Source organism: Leptosomus discolor, chromosome 3, assembly GCF_034619465.1.
Source record: "Leptosomus discolor isolate bLepDis1 chromosome 3, bLepDis1.hap2, whole genome shotgun sequence".
NCBI lineage: Eukaryota > Metazoa > Chordata > Aves > Leptosomiformes > Leptosomidae > Leptosomus > Leptosomus discolor.
Genome location: NC_141393.1, coordinates 79,842,777 through 79,861,651, shown reverse-complemented (window position 1 = coordinate 79,861,651; position 18,875 = coordinate 79,842,777). Strand labels below are relative to the sequence as shown.

General features: G+C 41.9%; 1 protein-coding gene across 1 annotated transcript; it reads left to right on the top strand.

Annotated features, from left to right (window-relative positions):
* The first annotated feature begins 1,726 nt into the window (after positions 1 to 1,726).
* On the top strand, positions 1,727 to 17,290 carry LOC104344721 (very-long-chain enoyl-CoA reductase). Its single transcript, XM_009948934.2, has 13 exons — positions 1,727 to 1,744; positions 4,143 to 4,193; positions 4,697 to 4,748; positions 5,081 to 5,125; positions 6,436 to 6,539; positions 8,611 to 8,726; positions 8,845 to 8,950; positions 13,501 to 13,573; positions 13,677 to 13,720; positions 15,127 to 15,184; positions 15,916 to 16,004; positions 17,016 to 17,061; positions 17,163 to 17,290. Exons 1-13 carry the CDS (start codon positions 1,727 to 1,729, stop codon positions 17,288 to 17,290), a joined length of 930 nt encoding a protein of 309 aa, XP_009947236.1.
* Positions 17,291 to 18,875: the final 1,585 nt, after the last annotated feature.

The window sequence follows — 18,875 nt, the reverse complement described above, 5'->3', positions numbered from 1 at the left end:
AGGACTGTGGCAACCACTGGAATTTTTTTTAGCGTTAAATTCAAGGAGCCTGACTTACGTAAGCAATCTGATTGTTCAGGGAGAATGCGTTCTCCATTACTCTCTTAGGCTGGTTGGTTTCTAGACTGTAAAATAAGCAAATTTTTTACTGAAAAATTTCAAAAGACATCAGTACAATATACGCTTATGTCAGTGCTCACAAAATCTCACTCAGCTCCAGTTTGCTGAAGCTGCTGAGTACAAATGGCTGCAAATAAGACTTCCAAGATGCACAGACACGACAAGTGTGTCAATATTTCCGTAATAGTTGTCACATAATTTGTGAAGATCTGTTAATCCTTAAGCACTTGATGTGGCTTTAAACTGTGGGGATTTGATGGACTTCATTTTTGTAATCCTGTGGTAGGGACACTGCATCTTAAAAATTCCTTTTTAAATTCTGTTTCCTCAACTGTTTTTCCCCTATGAATAAACTTTTCCCCTTTCTACTTTCCCATTTTATTTTCTGAATAAAAGTTTAAGAGTTGAATGTTCTTTTCTTTGCTTATATCGTATATTGATTATTCTTGGCCCTCAACCTGTTCTAAACAATAACCACCAAGAATTTTTCTTTTTTTTTAAAGACACTATCAATCTTTAATCCTTATGCACTAGGACAAATGTCTTCTAAACATTGAAGATATATATTTGTAGTCACTTATAAAAGAGTTTTAACTAGCTATCTTGCACAAATCTGCCTATTGATTGAGTTCTGCTCAAAGCAGTTTTAGAGAAGCCACAATTTAAAATACCTTTAAAAATTCACCAAATAAGTGGACTGTAAGTCATACTGCACTGGTGCAGGCCAACAGTCAATGTCCCCTTGTGCTAAATGCTTTGAAAACACATAGAAATTAAAGTTCTCTGAGCCAATTTATGTTTGAAAGGGATGATACCCATCGATAAGTGTTCCAAGAACAGATTGCTGGGGATCTCAAAACTGCTGCCAGCCGATACATTAACGGACTTGGTGCTGCGCCTGAGGACTGGAAACGCTGTGTTCAGTGCGACGGGGGTTCACAGGGTTGGCTGTCGTGTTCGGAAAAGATAACGTTCCTTGCCTTGGATCAGGCTTTTCTACCCCTTGTGCAGGGAACATCTAAACACTGAGGGATGTTCTGGTACAGCCAAGCGGTGTGATAATTAGAGGAAACAGTCACCTTGTTTTCACTCTGTCGTTGCACAGCTTCCTACAGGCTAAAGCTGTGTGCCTGTGGTTGTCTTTCTGAAACAGGAAAGAATGTTTGATATTTGCTTAGATCCTGAAAGTAACTGAAATGTTTGAAGTTCAGGAATGGGTGTCCAACAAAAAAAACCAAAACAAAACCAAACAAAACCCACTAAAACCCAACAACAAGCAAACAAAAATATGAATAATTTAGGTCACAAGGGACTTCTGGAAGCCACATAGTCCAACTGCTGCTCAAAGCAGATACAACTAGATCAAACGGCATTGGGTCTTATCCAGTCCAGTTTTAAATACCTCTACAGATAGAGTTTCCACATCCTTCCTAGACAATTTGTTCCTATGTTTGGCCAAGTTTGTGGTGAAAAAAATTTCCTTGTATCTGATTGGATTTTCCCATATTGCAACTGGTGCCCATTGCCTCTCACCGTTATCGCTGTGCACCTTCCAGAAGAGTCTGAACCCATCGTCTCTATAGGCCTCTGTTAGGTATTTGATGAAATGGGCCAGCACAGGCAGGTAGGTCAGCTTGGCACTTCAGAGACAAGCTGGAATGAAACCAGGTAACGGTATAGAAGATCTGGGATTATTTGTTTGTTTGTTTTCCACACTGATTCCAAAGGTTCACAGAATTGCCTAGATTTCTGTACAGCCACTCCAATGTGTCTACATTAAGGCTGTACCCAGGGCTAAACTGTAACAGTCACTCTATCACCAAACAACCCCTCACCAGCCAGGGAAAGGAATCGGGGGAAAAAGGAGAGCAGACCTGTGGGTGGAAGCGAGAACAGGCTTCATAGAGATAACACCAATACCCACAGAGGGGTCCAGAGTTATACTCACCCAAATGACTCTCCAGTCCTCAGGAGCAGGGAGTAGCCAGAGGAGGCACAGAAGAAACCCCAGCAGGAACCCCACAGGAGCTCCCTCTCCTCAGCAAACCTTCCCCCTTTATACTGACCATGACATAACGGGATGGGCTGCCCCTGTAGCTCACTCAGCTCAGCTGCCCTGGCTGGCTTGAGCCTCCCTAGCACAGCTGGGCTGGGATTCTCTCCCAGCCAAACCAGGACACAATGAAAACCACAGAGCAAAAGAAAATGCTCTGTAATTTTCAGTCTGGCCTTGTGCATAATGAGAATAACCCAATTAAAAGAGCGCCAGTGGCAGAAAAATACCCAGCGAAGATTTCTCCAAAAAAAACGCCCCTGGGGGATTCTGATCCAACATGTAGATGCTGGGAGTGGGTATGGAATGGGGAGGAGGCTGCTAAAGCTGTGGGCCCTGCTGCGGTCTGTAGGGCAGCCCAACGGTATCCATTGACACAGGAGCTTTGAGATACAGCAAAGGTTTCAATAACCCTTGTAGCAACTCGGCGTTAGAAGGGACCAAAAAACCAGTTTATATCCCCCCAGTACTTGTTCTGTGGGCTGCAAGAGTCAGAACGCTGTGTTTCAAGAACAGCCCTCTGGGAAGGGAATCCATTTGCTTTCCAATGGAGATGTCCCACAAAGGGAGACGTTAAGACTTGAAATTTGTGTTATTTCAAATATAAAAAATGAAGGGGAAACATAAAATATCCCAGTAATCTGTCACACATTCGTTACGTATCACAGGAGGAAAAGTGCTTACCTCCCTTGGTGTCCCACTTAGAGCTTACAATGCGCAAGCAGAAAATATCACTGCATTAGTATTCCTTGTGGAGATCAGATTTGGTACTTCTGGCTTGGAGCTGAAGTGCTCCATTGCTGCACCAACAGAGACGGAACAATTTGGGACAAGCAAAAGAAGGAAATAAGATACTTTAACCAAGTGATCTCTTCAAAGCAACCCTATTAGAAAGATACGGGACTGTGACGCCTATTTTTAGTAAGGAATCGTATTTAAAGCCTAATGTTAATCTATCCTCTTGGCCAGTTAATACCAAACATAATTAATGCTAGATGTTTATTTAACAAAAGCTGACAACAAACCCTTTTGGTACTAAGCAATGGTAGTCCCAGTCGTTTAGTGCGACAGAAAAGCTTCGAGCTTTCACTCGTAGCTATACCACAAAGTTCCACTACAAAGTGTTTGACGAGAACAAATGAAATTTAAACACCATCACTGTATTTTAGGTTTTGCTAGCCTGCTGCAACTGGACTTTGAACCGCCTGGGGACTTTTCTGCTTGGCTGTTGATTACAATCATAATGACTTTTGCCAAAGTGATTCCGTTTGATCACAGAAATAAACCGCTCTTTCCTTTCCAGAGCTGTAGCTAAACCACTGCTTGGAATATAAAATGCTAATGTGTAGTTGCGAATACAGGTGAACTGAGAGGCACGAATAACTCTGAGTATTCCTGCAACAACCTTTTAAAGATTTGTCAAGGCCAGATCTTTAGCTGCATCTCTTCATTATGTCCACCAATGCTTTACCCTCTCTGTACAATTCAGCTATTCTGGGAACGATGCACATTAATGTTCAAGCTGTATGTACTCAGAATATTTGCGTACATGCATATATTTGCACATTTAATTTTTTTTCTCAAACTGCCTTTCTAGTTTTACAAATCATAAAAATTCCGTTCCTTAGTGATTCCTGTGAAACTTCTTTATCCCTTATTTGTTCCTTTTGCTCTAGCACAAGAAAATACCCCAGATCAGTGTGTTTTGAGCAATAAGTTGGCTACTTCTTCTTCTGGATATGTCCAGGAAGACAATTTATTTGGCAAGAATATCATTTTTTTGCAAGTTGGGTGCTTTGAGCACCTGGCTGCGATAAAGTGTCTCTTGAGCACTTGAGAAGTGCAGCAGTCCACAGATCAGAGAAAAATGGTGTCTCGCTCTGAACAATGATTGTGAATTTGGAAATCAACTAAGAGTTTGCAGATTATTTAGCCAATAATGAGTAATTATCATTTTGTGTCCTATCAGGTGGAAATCCTTGATTGGAAGACAAAGAAACAGCTATGCTTCCTAGATAAGGTAAAACAAAAGTCTGTTTAAAATGTGAGGTGACTATGTAAAAATTGCTAACTTTTCTTAAGAAACGTAGTGTTTATGAAGGATATGTCGTCTGATGATAGCCTTTCTTTGGCCACTGAAGAGACAACGATTATGCACACTTCATACTGACTCCGGAGTACTTCCCTTTTCCAGGAGGAGCTTTTGGGCAAAGAGCAGAACTTCAGCTGCTTCACTAAGGTGGTGCCAGTTGTGCATTACTCACTCATAAGCCACCAAACTGTCACTGCTGTTGTGGTGACCCTTGACCACTGCTACAGAAGCTGCCTCTGAAACCGATGCCACAAATTGTCCTCCTTTTTTCCTGTAAGAAGTACTTTGAAGCACCCGTGCCAATCCTAGCTGGCTGTGAGCATGGGATGCTCTTACACTGCTTGAGTCACGTTTCTACTTGTATAGTCTTACACCTAGTCGTTGTCTTTCAAAATATGCATCTTACGTATACAATACTTTTTGTTGCCTAGGTGGAACCAAATGCCACAATTAGGGAGATCAGATTGATGTTCCATAAATTATGTGAGTATAACTATTCAGTTCACATCACATCAGAATATCCAGTATATAAATAGGAGAAAATTACGTAATTTGAAGTGTGTGGTGTACACACACATAACGCTAAGGAACCTGCACATGAATGCCAGCACAGTGAGATTTCAGTATCATTTTTTTATACTATCCTGATACACCCTTGTGGTTTTTTCTGCTGCATAATTTCTCACAGATAATATGTTGAATAAATATTCCTAAAAATCTTTAACTAAATCTCATCTTGTTGTGATGCATTCATTATAACAGTGGATGATCTAAACCAAGCAGTGTATATCACTCAATTCTGTATGGTCTTACAGATCCCCGGTGGTATCCAGCAAGGCAGTCGATAAAACTTGATCCAAGTAAGTACTTGCGAGGAGTGGAGTAACAAAGCTCTGAGCAGGGGCCTGGCATAAAAGGTGTCCTTTGCATGGGTATTAGCTCTTAAGAATGAATTTCCAGCTACGTTAATTAGCACTATGAAGGCTGAAGAGAATCCAGAACATTTAATTCTTTCAAAGTATTGGACAGAGTTTCACCCATGTGCCTGGTGCGTGGTAATTAACTCACTTTCTAACTACTGAGCACTGCTGCTTTCAGACAGGCAGCACGGAATCTAGACACTAATATCCCTTAGCTGCAGTGAAATGACTTCCACAGTGAAGCTCAGCTGTTGATAAATCAAAATTAAGTATTAAAAGGGACTATGAGTTAGAGCTATCCGTTCACATAATCCTCTGCTCTCAGGCAGGAATTAAAGTTCTTCTGAGGTGAGCTAAGGCAAAACACATCGCCGTGGATGTAGGATTTGCTGACAAAGCTGGTGCCAGCTGGCTGACTTCATTAATGCAGTTGTAGGTATTGCTACTAGAAGCCTCTTAGTACGTGGCCTGGGTGCACAAAAGAAAGTCTAATTGACAAACTTAGTATTCAGTATAAAATGTAGCAGTTTCTTCTTTTGCTTCCATTAAGTATGATTTTATTTAAACAGTCTCTTAAAAATGTGCTGGTGAAGGTTAGTTCGTTGCGTGGAATCCATCCATGGAAAACAGGCGTATGAGTATCTTTACTGCCTTCTTCAAAGATCTACCTTGTCAGATTCCCCCGCGGACTGATGTTGTGGGTCTTGCTATGACAAAATGCTGGCCTGCTGGAGATTCCCCCCCATCTAGGCATTAAAAGCTGGAGTACTAGCTCAGGTCCTGTGGAATCACCTCCTAGCTGGTTGGTTGGGAAAAAAAGGAGGGAATGGAATTTTCTGTAGGAGAGCCTTCCCATCTCAGCTTAGCCTAGCTTCTGTTTGTCTGACGATGAGCAATGAGAAGAGGGGAGGAGAGAGATGGAGGTGCAGCTGAGCAGGAGGTCAGCGAACTGTGTTAAAGGGCACTGACCCATCAGCAAACTGCTGCAGAAGTGATGAAGCAAATCTACTGGACCAGGCAGGCACGTAGGATTGAGAATTCTCATAATTGTCCTGGTGTGAATAGAGGATCCAGGCCTATATGTGATTACAGGGATAAATCAAAATTAAGTATAAACATTCTTGGGTTGTTTATTGAGATTCCAATAAACCCACATCACATCAAAGAATCTCACAGATTGGTTAAAGCACGATGTAAAGGTAGCACGCTCCCAAAGTTGACTGAGATGTAATTACTTCTTTCCTTCTCAGAAGGAAAGTCCCTGAGGGATGAGGAAATCCTGCAGCACCTCCCTGTTGGCACAACTGCTACCTTATACTTTAAAGATTTAGGGCCACAGATAGGATGGACTACGGTGAGCTATGCTTCAAGTCTGAGCCGTTTTAATGGCTATTTTTCCATGATTAATCCTTACATCACTTTTTGTCTCTCTCCAATATTTCTGCATGATGCCTGCTCTGGTAGTGGATGCAGGCAACGACTCCTCATTGCTTCAGTTCATTTAATCAGGGAAAGCAGTAACAGGATATTCTGAATGCCTCGTTTCCTGGGAGGGCAGCAGTGGAAAACTTGCTGCAGGGTAGGTTGGCTCTACTGAACTAAGGTGCAGGTTCTCAGATGGATTTCGATGTCTGCTGCAAAATCACTAGGAGCCAGGTGTCTTAAGCGCCTGTGGGGATCTGTTTCACAGGGCCCGTGTAACTCTCCTGACAAAGAGGGGGATGATTATACTCCTATGTGTTTGTCCTGCAAAGAGGCATGTGAGCTGCTTCACATGTCAGTAACTGAAGTGACTTCAGCAGGAAAATGCATGCAAAGAACCGTTGGCTGGCTGCATGTGGCTGCGCCCCAGGATCTCGTGGCAGGCTAAGGACAGCTGATAATTTCTGCACTGTTAGCAGCCACCCGCGAAGACCCCGCGTATTTACTGTCTTAGCCCAAATGCAAATTCTGTCACGACTCACTTGGCAGGCAGCGCAGCGCTGCTGTTTGTGCCGTTGAGGTGACCAGTAACCCTTCCAGTTCTTCAGAAGGTCCATGATGCTCATATTACACTAGTTCTAATGAAACAGCACAGCGTGAAGGGAAAAGCACCCAGCAATTTAAAGGCACATTTTCTACCATTTCTTAGCGATGAGACATTAATAAAATCTTGACCAATGGCAAAGACAACGTTCATAGGAGGTAAAATAAAAAAAAAAAGTCCAACGTTCTGCAAGACTGAATCATCACATCATTACTCTGGATGCAATGCTGATAAATCATGCAGCTATTACACAATCCAAAAAACAGTGAGACAGGCAAAACTTCTAATGGCAATGTAGACTCCAAGACACAAATGCATTAATATATAACAAAATATCACAGCGCAGACTAATACCAGACTTCTGCCATTCCATAATCTTTCCTGTACATTCTGCTCTCCCTGCCCTTCAAGCTACTTCATTCAAATCTAAGCCAAGAAATGCTTCAGTCTTATCAAATAAAAAAGACAAACTTCTCATCTACATTCAAATCCGACCTTTGGCAGAGAAAATGCTGATTGCTACAGAAGTCGATAACACAGCTTTTCTGCCTGTCAGAGCAACTCTAAATGCATTAGAAAACAGTGGTTGTGTTGGAGTTGTTTTTTTTTTTTTTGACAGAAGTACAATCAGTTTCCCTTCTTTCTCCATAAATGAGGTATGGACCTACCTTCCTCACTTGGGGAAATGTGGAAAATTCAACTGTTAATGTTTGGTCCAAAGTTAGCTTCAATTTAAAGTGATGTTCCTAACAATAACACACTTACGTGAAATGAAATCAAGGTAGATAATATCTTCTTTGGTTTCCTCTGTTTTTTTGTTTCCTTTTCTCTCTCTTTTTTTTTTTTTTTTTGGTGTGTGTTCACATTAAAGATTGTTTGAACATAGAATGAACTGATCATTTCCCGGGACATCTGCTGTGCTAACTGTTCATACAGATGGGGTCACCTGTGAACACTTCCGTGCTCTGTTCCCAGTTTAAACAGAATTCATTCACTAGAAACAGAGCTCCTCTTTTGCAAGATAAATTCTTCACCAAATTTCATTTTAACTCAAAACAAAGCAACAGTTTTTGAGGGCAAGAGGAGGGTGAGAGCTGCGTAAATGAGGCATGCATGCGTATTTATCGTGATCTCCGGGCTGCCGTGATTATCTCGCCGTACCCGCCCTGTGTCGGCAATGGCTGTTTGTGTGCAACCGAGGCAAACGCATCGCAAAACATCCACGTGCATGTCTGCCACTTTCATAGCCCAAGCCCAAACCTGCTGTTCCCTCCCTGCCTCTCTAAATGCCATCCTGGGTCAGTGGAGGTGTTCATACCACCGCATTAGTTATCACAAAGAAACCAAAGGAAAACCACCATCTAATTCAGCTGTCTAATTATTTTCTCTCTTTTTGCAGGTATTTTTGATAGAATATACAGGTCCATTGTTCATCTATTTTCTGTTTTATTTCCGCATGCCTTTTGTCTATGGACTGGATGAGAGGTTTACATCAAGCCCGCATCCAGTAGTTAAGTAAGTCCGTTCGCAGGCTTGAGCAGTATTTCTTGTTAGTGTTGTAGTCTTATTCCAAATGTCTTGCCACACTTGTTTTTTTAAGCACTCTTAAATGCTTTTGTCTTGCTGTTTCTAGCTTGGCATGTATCTGCCATTCTTTCCACTACATCAAAAGGTTGATTGAAACAGTATTTGTTCATCGGTTCTCCCATGGGACTATGCCACTGAGGAATATTGTGAAGGTAAATTGTGTCAGAATCTATCCATAGCCCCCCTTACAAATCCAGCCTAGCCAACCTATGCTCTGCCCATGCAGCACAGATTTTTTGGTGTGGCTTTCGTAGTAACGCACAGCAAATCTCACCCATAAAGCTGTAGTTCTTTCAAGAGACTTCTTAATGTCGCTGCTGTATAACCCACGCGTTGCCGTACTGTTATTCATGTTATAGAATTCTCAGTGCTCTTTCAGAATTTTAAACCTTCACCGGACCCTTCCTTTTCACTCAGCTAGCTCCTCGGGCATGAAGGTTTACTAACGACGTTAGCTTTTAAGGTAGCACAGGCAGGCACAGTATTGGGAGGGTTGCACTTTTTTTTTTTTAAAAAAAAAATCTACTTTTTGTAACAGTCATTTTACGTCTTCTTTGCCCCTAATGCTCTCTTTGCTGTTAATCCACTGTTAATGTAGCTTTGATCCAGTGCAAAGCAGCTCGGTTGTTCCTGCGTTTTCTCCTCCCGCAGGAGCACTCCCTAACGTTACCCGTGCTGCTGTGGCACGGGGCAGCTGTTGAGATGCAGAGGCCCTGGTTCCCAGGGGTCTGCGAAGCAGCACAGCGGCCTGCACGGCTGTGCAGGGGCTGCAGTTATTTTACACACGTTTGCAACAGAAACAGAGTACGCGCTGGTATTCAAAAATACACTTTATACTCACGAAGACAGGAGATTCTTGCCTACGACTGGAAAAGCATACAGGATAGTATCAGCGCTTGGGTATTTAACATTTGGTATTTCAGCAATCCCTTGGAATTTGCATTAGGGCACTAACACTCCCAGCAGCTGAAGCTCTACCTTGGGGGTAGCTCCTTACAGCTGTGCAGCAGCCCCGCTAGTTCCGGCGATAGCTTCATGCTTTCTAAATGGAAGGAGGGTCCGTAGTTGAGCAGTGGCCCTCAGAAGGAATCCTCCCTAGCAATGTACTGTGTTTTCCGCAGCAGAAGAGCGCAGGCGTTGTTAGAAGGCTAGCAGGTCTCTTAAAGACTCATACTTGGCACAACGGTAGCTAATGCATGCTAAACAGCAGATAAATGAGCAACTTTACGTTGAAAAAGAACCTGTTCAATGTGCTAAAACCACGTTTTCTCATTGCCATCTCTGACAACTCCTCGCTCCTTTCAGGCCATACAAACCGTCGTTGCTAAAATTGACATTTGTGGCATTCATTCTGATCACTTCTACTTTTCCACCTTCAGGTTGGTGGCACTTGCTTTCACCTGTAAAGTTGCTCACCGTTCTGCTTCTACCTGCTTAGCAGTGCTTGGGTTTGATTTGCTTTTGTGGTTTCATTGACTTTGGTGGTGTTACTCCAAAACTGTGCCAGTGGGGGAAAAAAAAAAAAAATCACATCCTCTTCCCTTTTTTCTCTCACATACAGATGGTAGACAAAGCTTCTTGAAGTGTTTGATCACATACGTAGCAGCTATAGCTTATTTCCTAAGCGCCATGGAAAGCTACCTTTAACAAGAGACACTTCAGTCTCCATAAGCAGAGCTCTGAGACAGGAATTGATGAGATTTGTGATTTTTTCATCCTTTGTTTACCAAATGGAAATAGGAATAATTGATGCCATAAAATGCCGTAGGGGTTCACCAAAAGCAGTTCACGCTATATACTGACATAGCATAATTCTTTCTAAGCTACGTGATTTTTCTAGCCAATGGAAAGGTAAAATACCTGATTTATCTGGACTTAGTAAACAACTGTCTTAGCGTGAATTAAGTAGGGATTAATAGAAAAATTGTGTGGTGATAAAGGAACTAACTAAAGGAAAGATGATCATGGTTGTGCCAGAAAAGGATCTGCAGACCTTTAGTAATAGGGAGGTACCAATGGAATTCCTCAAAGATTAGTTGTATGACTGGTTTTACGGAACATTTTCATGGGAAAAAAGGGATATTGTGGCTTTCTATAATAAACATCTGGAGGAAAGAGAACACTAGACCTCAAGAAATACTATTTGAACCAGAAGACACTATAATGAGACAAATAGAAGGGTACATGCTGGTCATGAATAAACATAGACAGGGCATTAAGATATAGTTTTGATCATCATAGGGATCATCAATTGGAATGGAGATGACGAAAATCCTAACCATAATTTTGTAAACTTAGCAGTAATTTAATTATGGGATCCCTGCAATATCTTGATCCACAAAATCTTTTATAAGAGATCGTTGTAAAGCTTTATTATTCACATGGAATATGAAAGATTCAGGGAAACAATTTCTTTCAGGTGAGTCTATGAAGTCAGCATGGGTGCTGCTGTTCCCGTCTGAACCTCGCTGGAGGCTTTTGTATGAGCTTCGAGTGACAGCTGAACATCTGCAGTGTCACTGCTGACGACCTTAGCAGCAGCAGACTCCACTCATCTTAGAGCTCCTTTTCTTATAACTGAGGAATACTCTTGCAGTAAATCATGTTCTGTGGATGAATAGTACTTGTTCAGTTTAATTACAGCATGCATTGTTGGGAGCTGACGATCATTTATTTATTTCATTTTACTTTACCGAAATCCATTGCCACACGATCCCTCCTCCGCCAAGCCCCCTGGTTAGGGAAGAGCTTTTCATAAGGTGCCGTTCCAAGATGACAAGAAACTGTTTCCACCTAGGTTTGTATGGCAGTCACAAAGTTGTAGGGGACGGTGGAAGGAGGTAGCGTTAGGGAGGAAGCAGCAGTTTGTGGGTAGGACGCTAACCAGATTGCTCCTCACTGGAGTCGTTCTTCTGGCTCTGCTGCTTTTCCTGGGGAAAAGGGAAGTCATCACAGGGAAGCCACTTAATCTCTCTGCCCTTTTGTCCCACCTGATCTGTGATTATTGGTTAATGATTTGTTCTTTCTCATCGGTTATCTATTAATATATAATCTCAGAGCAAGGACATACTATGTGTTTGTATTACAGCGTACCCAAAAGGGTGACCCTTTTGTCTGAGGTTTCTGGGCACTTCAATGGTTCAGTTAACTCTGAACAGTGGAAGTGCAACAGAATTTTTGATACAACGGCTTGCAGCAGATGAGGGGGGGGGGGCTCACCCCTCACCAGCATTTTCGGAAAAATGCACTGTCAGACACTGCAGTCAGCCAGTGTGGGTTGCAGACGCTGAGGTAATCACTTTTGGGGGTATTATTGCTAGAAATGCAGTTCTGGTTTATATAGGGGAAAAAGGCTGCAAAATTCAAGCAAAAAAAAAAAAAAAAAAAAAGGTAAACCAGTTAGGACAGGAAAGAACGCAGCCTTGGATAAGAATGTTTGCTGCATGAGCCAAAGGAAAGGGAAGCTGTGGAGGAGAAAGCAGAAAGACCTAGAAATGTCTAAGGTATGTGAACCTATTGGAATGCCAAAAAAAAAAAAAGCATCGCCAGAAAGAATAAGAGGATCAGAGTTTTACTCAAGAGTGAAAACAGGAGGGAAGAAAAGATAGGGGGAAGGAAAAGAACAGAGGCAGTGGTGAAAGGAAGATAAAGAGCTCAGTCTTGGTCTTCTTGCTGAAGTCCAGGTGATAACCAAACATGCCCTGAACCATTAAAAACTGAGGCACTAGGTTTGGAAGGAAGAAATCTCAACTGATGAGAGGTAAATTTATGAGCTATTGACAAGGGTTAAAGTCTGTCTGCAAGAGAACAGCACCTAGAGGTGAGAGCACAGAGGAGGAAGAGGAATGGGCCAAGAAAAGGCCTCCTTCCTACCTACAGATATACAAGGAGGGAGAAGGTAACCTGTCACCAAGATACTGAAGCAACAGTGAGTGTCAGCAGAAAAACCAGAGGCAGGGGCAGGAAAACCAAACCATAGACCCAGATTGTCATTGTAAGTAGTTTTTTTCATGGCTGAAGCCTGTGAACAAGCTCTGAGATTGGTCAGGAATGAGGCAGCACAACCGCCGGTGACAGCGACGCTATCGGAGTTCAGAGGCTGGAAGCTGGATCACAGAAAGCAGAGGACAGCAGCAGAAGGGACAAACTAAAGATACCGCAGTGAAAGGGCAGAGGGAAGTGTCAGGCATGATGACTTCAGGTAGGAGAAGTTAAAGTATGGGAAAGAAAGAAAAACGGTGGGGTGAGGGAGAGGAGGAAGGGGGAGGTGTTGGGCAGTACAAAGTAATAAGCAGGGAAGAGAGCACAGTCTTAAATCTGGCTTTACCAAGTCTCAGGGGGCAGCAAACCAAGTCTCTCTTTAGCATACAGCCTGTTGGGCACTTCATCTTTGGCCAAAAGGCTTCCCAGACAAGATAAATTGGTTTGGAATAGTGTGATCGTGCTTTCTAAAATTTACAAGTTAGTCAGTTTATAAACTGAAGAGCTCCAAGGTATTTGAGAGGAAATCTCACTCTATGAGCACTGCTTCCTTCCTGTTATTCCCTGTTGTCTGCTCCCACCTCACCACCCTCAGTATTGTAATTTTCTGTATTATCAGCAACTTGAAGGATCAGCCCAATTGATTGTTGTCAGCCGTCCGTGCAGTGAATGCTGGCCTAGAGGATTGTACTCAAACAAAGAAAAATTCCCTGTTTTTCAGAACTGCTTGTATTACTGGGGATTTGCAGCTTGGCTTGCTTATTACATCAATCATCCTCTTTACACTCCTCCTTGTAAGTAGCAAACCAGCCCTCAATGTGATTTAAGTACTTATGTGTTCGTATATGAGTACTACTCACATGTAAACTTTTTTTTTTTTTTTTTGTTTTTAAATAGCTTATGGGAAAAAACAGATAAATTTTGCTGTGATCATGTTTCTGGTAGGTCTGTTGATCTTTTAATAAAATGCTAAACCACATTGCTTTATTTCTTATGTATAAGTGGAGGAGAAGAGTAAGATAAGCAGACCCTTAAAACGTGAACGCTTGGGACATACTACTGAAGCTGACCACTTGCACGCAGAGCAGATAAATCTGACAGTTTTTAAAGGGAAGATTTGAGTCAGTACCCATTCCAAGCCTGGGATATTTTTCTGCTGGGATGATCTCTCATATCCTTAAAAGAATCCTGGAACTACCAGTTTGTAACACCATGTTTAAAAGCCAGTGAGTTGGTTTTGTGAACTGTTTATTGAGCGTTAAGAATCACAACAGCTCATAACACTCAGAGAACGGGCCCACTAAGAAAGTTGCTGATAATTTCCAGCCATAGAGGTTCATTTTGCTGGGCTTCAGAATTTTTTTTACAGCTTTCCTTATGAAGCAAAATTCTTAAGTCCCTGCCTGTTCGTTCCCATAGTTCCTAGGAACGCTTCATACACGCAGAAGCAACGTTAATGTAGCCAGCAAAGATGTACCCATTTTTCCTATGTATCCGTAACTGGGGTAGAACATCAGCTATTCACTTGCTTTGAGAAACTAATTGTCAGTGACTGCAGGATGCCAAAGCAGCTTCCCAGTATGAAAATTTTGTGAGTTAATAATCTATTCCCATTTTATAGAGGGACTACATAACTGAAAGCACAGAGCTGGGAATAAAACTCGGGAGCTCTGACCACCAGTCATTTGCTTTAATAGTTATGCTTTGCAGAGACACTGGTGACTGTCCATCGTCATATGAACGTGTCATTTCAATACACTTTCTACATAATTGGTTGGGGAAGCATTATTCAACCCCAGTGGAGGAAGCTGGATCAATTATATTCCGTGATTCATATCAATTATGCTCTAGAGAAGAAAACTTACTTAGAGCCCAACCCATATCTTCCTTGGGATTTTAATAACTTTTGAGAAACCACAACTATCCAAATCAATTTTTGGGGTATTTTTAAAGACATAAGAATAACCAAAAGATAAAGGAAATATCTCCTGGATTTACTTTTATCCCCTTTGATTTACTGCCTTCAGATCTCATGGGGATTTTGTAAGTTGTAAGTTTGATCTTCTGGACGCTTGAGTCCACATTTGCTGGCAAATATCATAAGTAGATAACAGAGTATAATATGGACTCATGTTTGAACAAAGACATTCCATCTTCCTGTCAGAGAGCAATCTTGGTTAAGTATATTTATTATATGCATTAACTCCAATTTTTAAATCTTGTTTATAATAGATTCAGTAGATCCCCCCCCGCCTTTTTTTTAAAAAATACCCTAGGAAATAACAAAAGGAAGATGAGTAAATGGAAGGGAGGCACGTTTTTAACTCTCTCACGCTTTCTCTTGCAGCTCTGTGAAGCTGGAAATTTTTCCATTCACGTTGCGCTCAGCGACCTCCGGAGAAATGGTAAAAATTGCATTATCATTTTTGACTTCCGTGCAGCCATTCAGTACTTCTGCAGTTAATTCTGCCTCGTGAAAGACCTGATCCTGGAGGGAGTTGAGACCCGCCAGCTGACTGCTGCGGGTGGGCAGGTTGCTCGGCCCTGTAAAGGCTGGATTCTAGGGGAGATCAGAGAGTGCGGGAATCCAACACCAGGCTGTTGAACAGCGCCTTCTTCTCGTACTGTTGTTTTTACTGGTTAGGGCCAAAGTGTGTTGGGGGGAGCAGTTACATTAGTTACACTGGCAGCGCAAAAGGAAGCAGTGCTGGTATAAGCCGTGCCTTGGTGAGCAAGGGAAAGTAATTTCACTGGCTTCTACAGGGGGGCACGAGATCTCTGTGCAGGGCAGGGTTCCTCGGGCATGAGCCAAACACCTTACGGCTACCAACTATGACTGCTAAAACCCCGTTCTCTGAGAATCTGAGAAAACCGTTAACTTCTAAATCTAAACCTTGGCGTACCTCTTACAGGAGTGACTGTGGTTGAAGGCGTATGTAGATGACTCTCTGATGCCCAGAACATTTCCTCACAGTTGTCCTATTCCTTCTGGTGGGTCCAGAGGACATCCTGTTTTCCCACATCCTGCTTGTCCCTCTGACAGTAACGAGCCACAGGAATGTGCAGATTTGGGTTGTCTTTACAGGAAACAATATATTTAGGAGTGTGAATATGTGATTTGTTTTCTAATCTATAGGATCCAAAACCCGTAAGATCCCATATCCAACAAAGAATCCTTTCACATGGCTGTTTTTCTTTGTATCTTGCCCTAACTATACATATGAGGTATGTATTTTCAAACCAGATGTTAAGATTTTAGTTTTGTTGAATATCTTTTCTTTTCTTTTGGAATGTTAAACATGGAAGAAACCTCTGAAACAGTTCAGCTCAATACATTTCCCTTCCTCCCCTAAACCCCATGAAATCAGATTGCAGACGGGAGCTTGTCTGTTCTTCCTCTCCTCCCTTGAGGCAGCACCTACGGGGCTAACCTTTAACAGCCAGCTCAGGCCCTGGGCCTATGCTTCAGCGTGGCTGCCAGGCAAGGTAGAGACAGTTTAAAGCAGTGCAAATTTTGCAGGTAGGAACAGGGAGATTGCCACTGAACGCGTGTTGCCATGAGGGGATGGGGGCGTCTGGTGGAGATGAGATGGAGATAAGAGAGCCCAGGAATGTCACAGGACGCAGGAAGATAGTGGGCAGATGAATAGAAGATACTGTGATAGAGCAAACAGGAAATAGGCCAGGTCTTCTACCCCATTTTCTTAAGTTACACAGTCACTTGTGTTGGGTGACTGCTTTAGAAGCTTGAATTAGTTGATCGCTTCATATTCCTTCATCAGGAGCCAAACTCCTGCCTCGGTTCGAAAGCAGTTAAACCCAGTGCAGGTCAGTGTAAAATTCACCCTCGCACAGAAGGGCAGCGTCAGGTTTTAACTGCAGCGGAGACTAACAGGTGTTGAGAACGGCATTTGGCCTCAGACTGCAGAGAGTTACCATTCCTAGCGCTGATGGAGGTGTGACACACACAAATTAGGCAGAGAAACGGAAAGGACACTCTGTTGTTTAATGCTTAAAATTTTGTCATGATAATAGCTATGGAACCAAACACGAAGGTTTTGTTTGTGATGAGGCACTGTTCACCTTTATGGCTAAAGGTTTTTAACACTAGAAATTGATCCGGCTGACCCTGGCTTTTTTATTTACCTATACTAGGACAAGGTTGTTTTTGATCAATAGAGACATAAATGCAAATGCTGTCACCAGAAATATTTTAAATTTCCTTGGCCAAAACAGGTGGGGACCTGGATCAGTTTCACTATCATGACTCAGTGTGTTCCAGGTGAGTAATGTTTTGGTACTTCACCCTGAAGTGATGTCAGTCAACAGCAGTGTGTTTTTAATCTGATAATGAAACGTTATCTTTTTCTCCCTTCCTTCCAGTGGGGCTGTTCACCTTGCTTTGCTTCATTCAGATGACAATTTGGGCAAAGGATAAACACTGCACCTACCTACGAGAATTCAAGGATTATCCAAGTCTTCGAATGCCAATTATTCCCTTTTTGTTGTAAGAAAAAAGGTTTGATGTGAAACTTCAAGAAAAAGCTCATAAGCCTCCTGCCAACTAAGTGAAGTAATTTAAAGGATTCTGGTGCATGTTGAATGTCCACTGCTGAGGGAAACTGTACGCACTTGAAAGCTACACTTCCCTACCTTCAAGAATTCTCAGCTCAGAAGCGCCTTCAAAAAATAAGGCTTCATTGCACAGCTGGTAGTCAAAAGCCCCTACAGTTCTCTGTAACCTGACTGACTTAGATTTCCCTGCTCTAGTCTGTTTAGATTGATGGATCAGAGATACTGAGGAGTCTGTGCTGAAAAGCAGCTCCAAATTTAGCAGTGGCATTCTGCAAGACATAAGTACATTGGCACGAGGACATACCAGCTAACTACTAGAGCGCTTGGCTCAGCCAGTGCGGCCAGCTGGCCTGGAGACAGTTGCATGATCCGCCTTCTTTGACTTGAAGAAGAGAGTGTGCTGCCTGGCGGCAGGTGCTTTGTAACCAATACCATTACCAAAGAATATCAATGGTTCCTGGAATAAAGAAATGGGCAATATCTCAAAACACCTGATTTGGGTCTAACCCCTAATTTGCCAAAAGAATCCGAAGTAAGAAGTATTTGTAGTATTCGTGGATGCAACATCCTGCGTTGTTGGGGGGTTTTGTTTGGTTTTAGCAGTCTTCATTAGCAAATTGCATACTAGTAATTAAGGTTCAGAAGATCTGATCTATGCTACATCTGTGATATTTGGCCTGTTTTCATGTAACAAGTCCTTATGACACTAAAGGACCTTTTACCTAGCATTTTATGTCAGCATTCTCTGAGTGATTTTTAATACACTTTGTAAATACATGAAGTGACTGCTAGCCCCCTTCCTATTTTCAGAGCCAGGGAGAAAAATCAGCTACATTTTGGACTTCCTGTGTTTTCTTTTTCACAAGATGTTCAGTGGAACTTAGTTGGGTTTTGTGCAAATCTAGTAAAAACAAAAAAAGACTATTGCAATCTATCTGAATGACATTTTAAAGAAGCTATTTTAGAATATGAAGAGAATGCGTAGATACTGTTTTGTTTCATGATTAATTTATTTATAATGGATGTATAGAAAGATTTTTGCAACTATTTGTAAGGGTGAAACATGCAATAAATTCTAGACTGTATTTTTAAATCAGTTGAAATAATTATGGCAAAAGAAGAACACTACAGCTGTTTGCTGAAGTTTCGTGGTATTTTGTACAGTAAAAAGCAAGAATGTCCTTATATATATATAAAAAAATCTACATAAATTGAAGAAAAAAACCCCTAACAAAGCGAAAATACATGACCCAGATTTTATTTCTGCATAACATATCTTAGAGAAGATTTCTTAGAAATGGTTAGGTCTGGTAGATAACTGAAGCAATACATCATTATGAATTTGTTTTCAGTATTGTTATTTTGCACTCGTTTAACTGTGAACCAGAGAAAAGAGCTAAATGCCAAATGATTTCCCACTGAGTGCAGTGTGGAGTACAAGCGGGTTGAAATTTTCCTTCTGAGCACAGAGGAAGCACATACCCTATTCACGCTTTACACCCACTTAAGGTCCAGGCACGG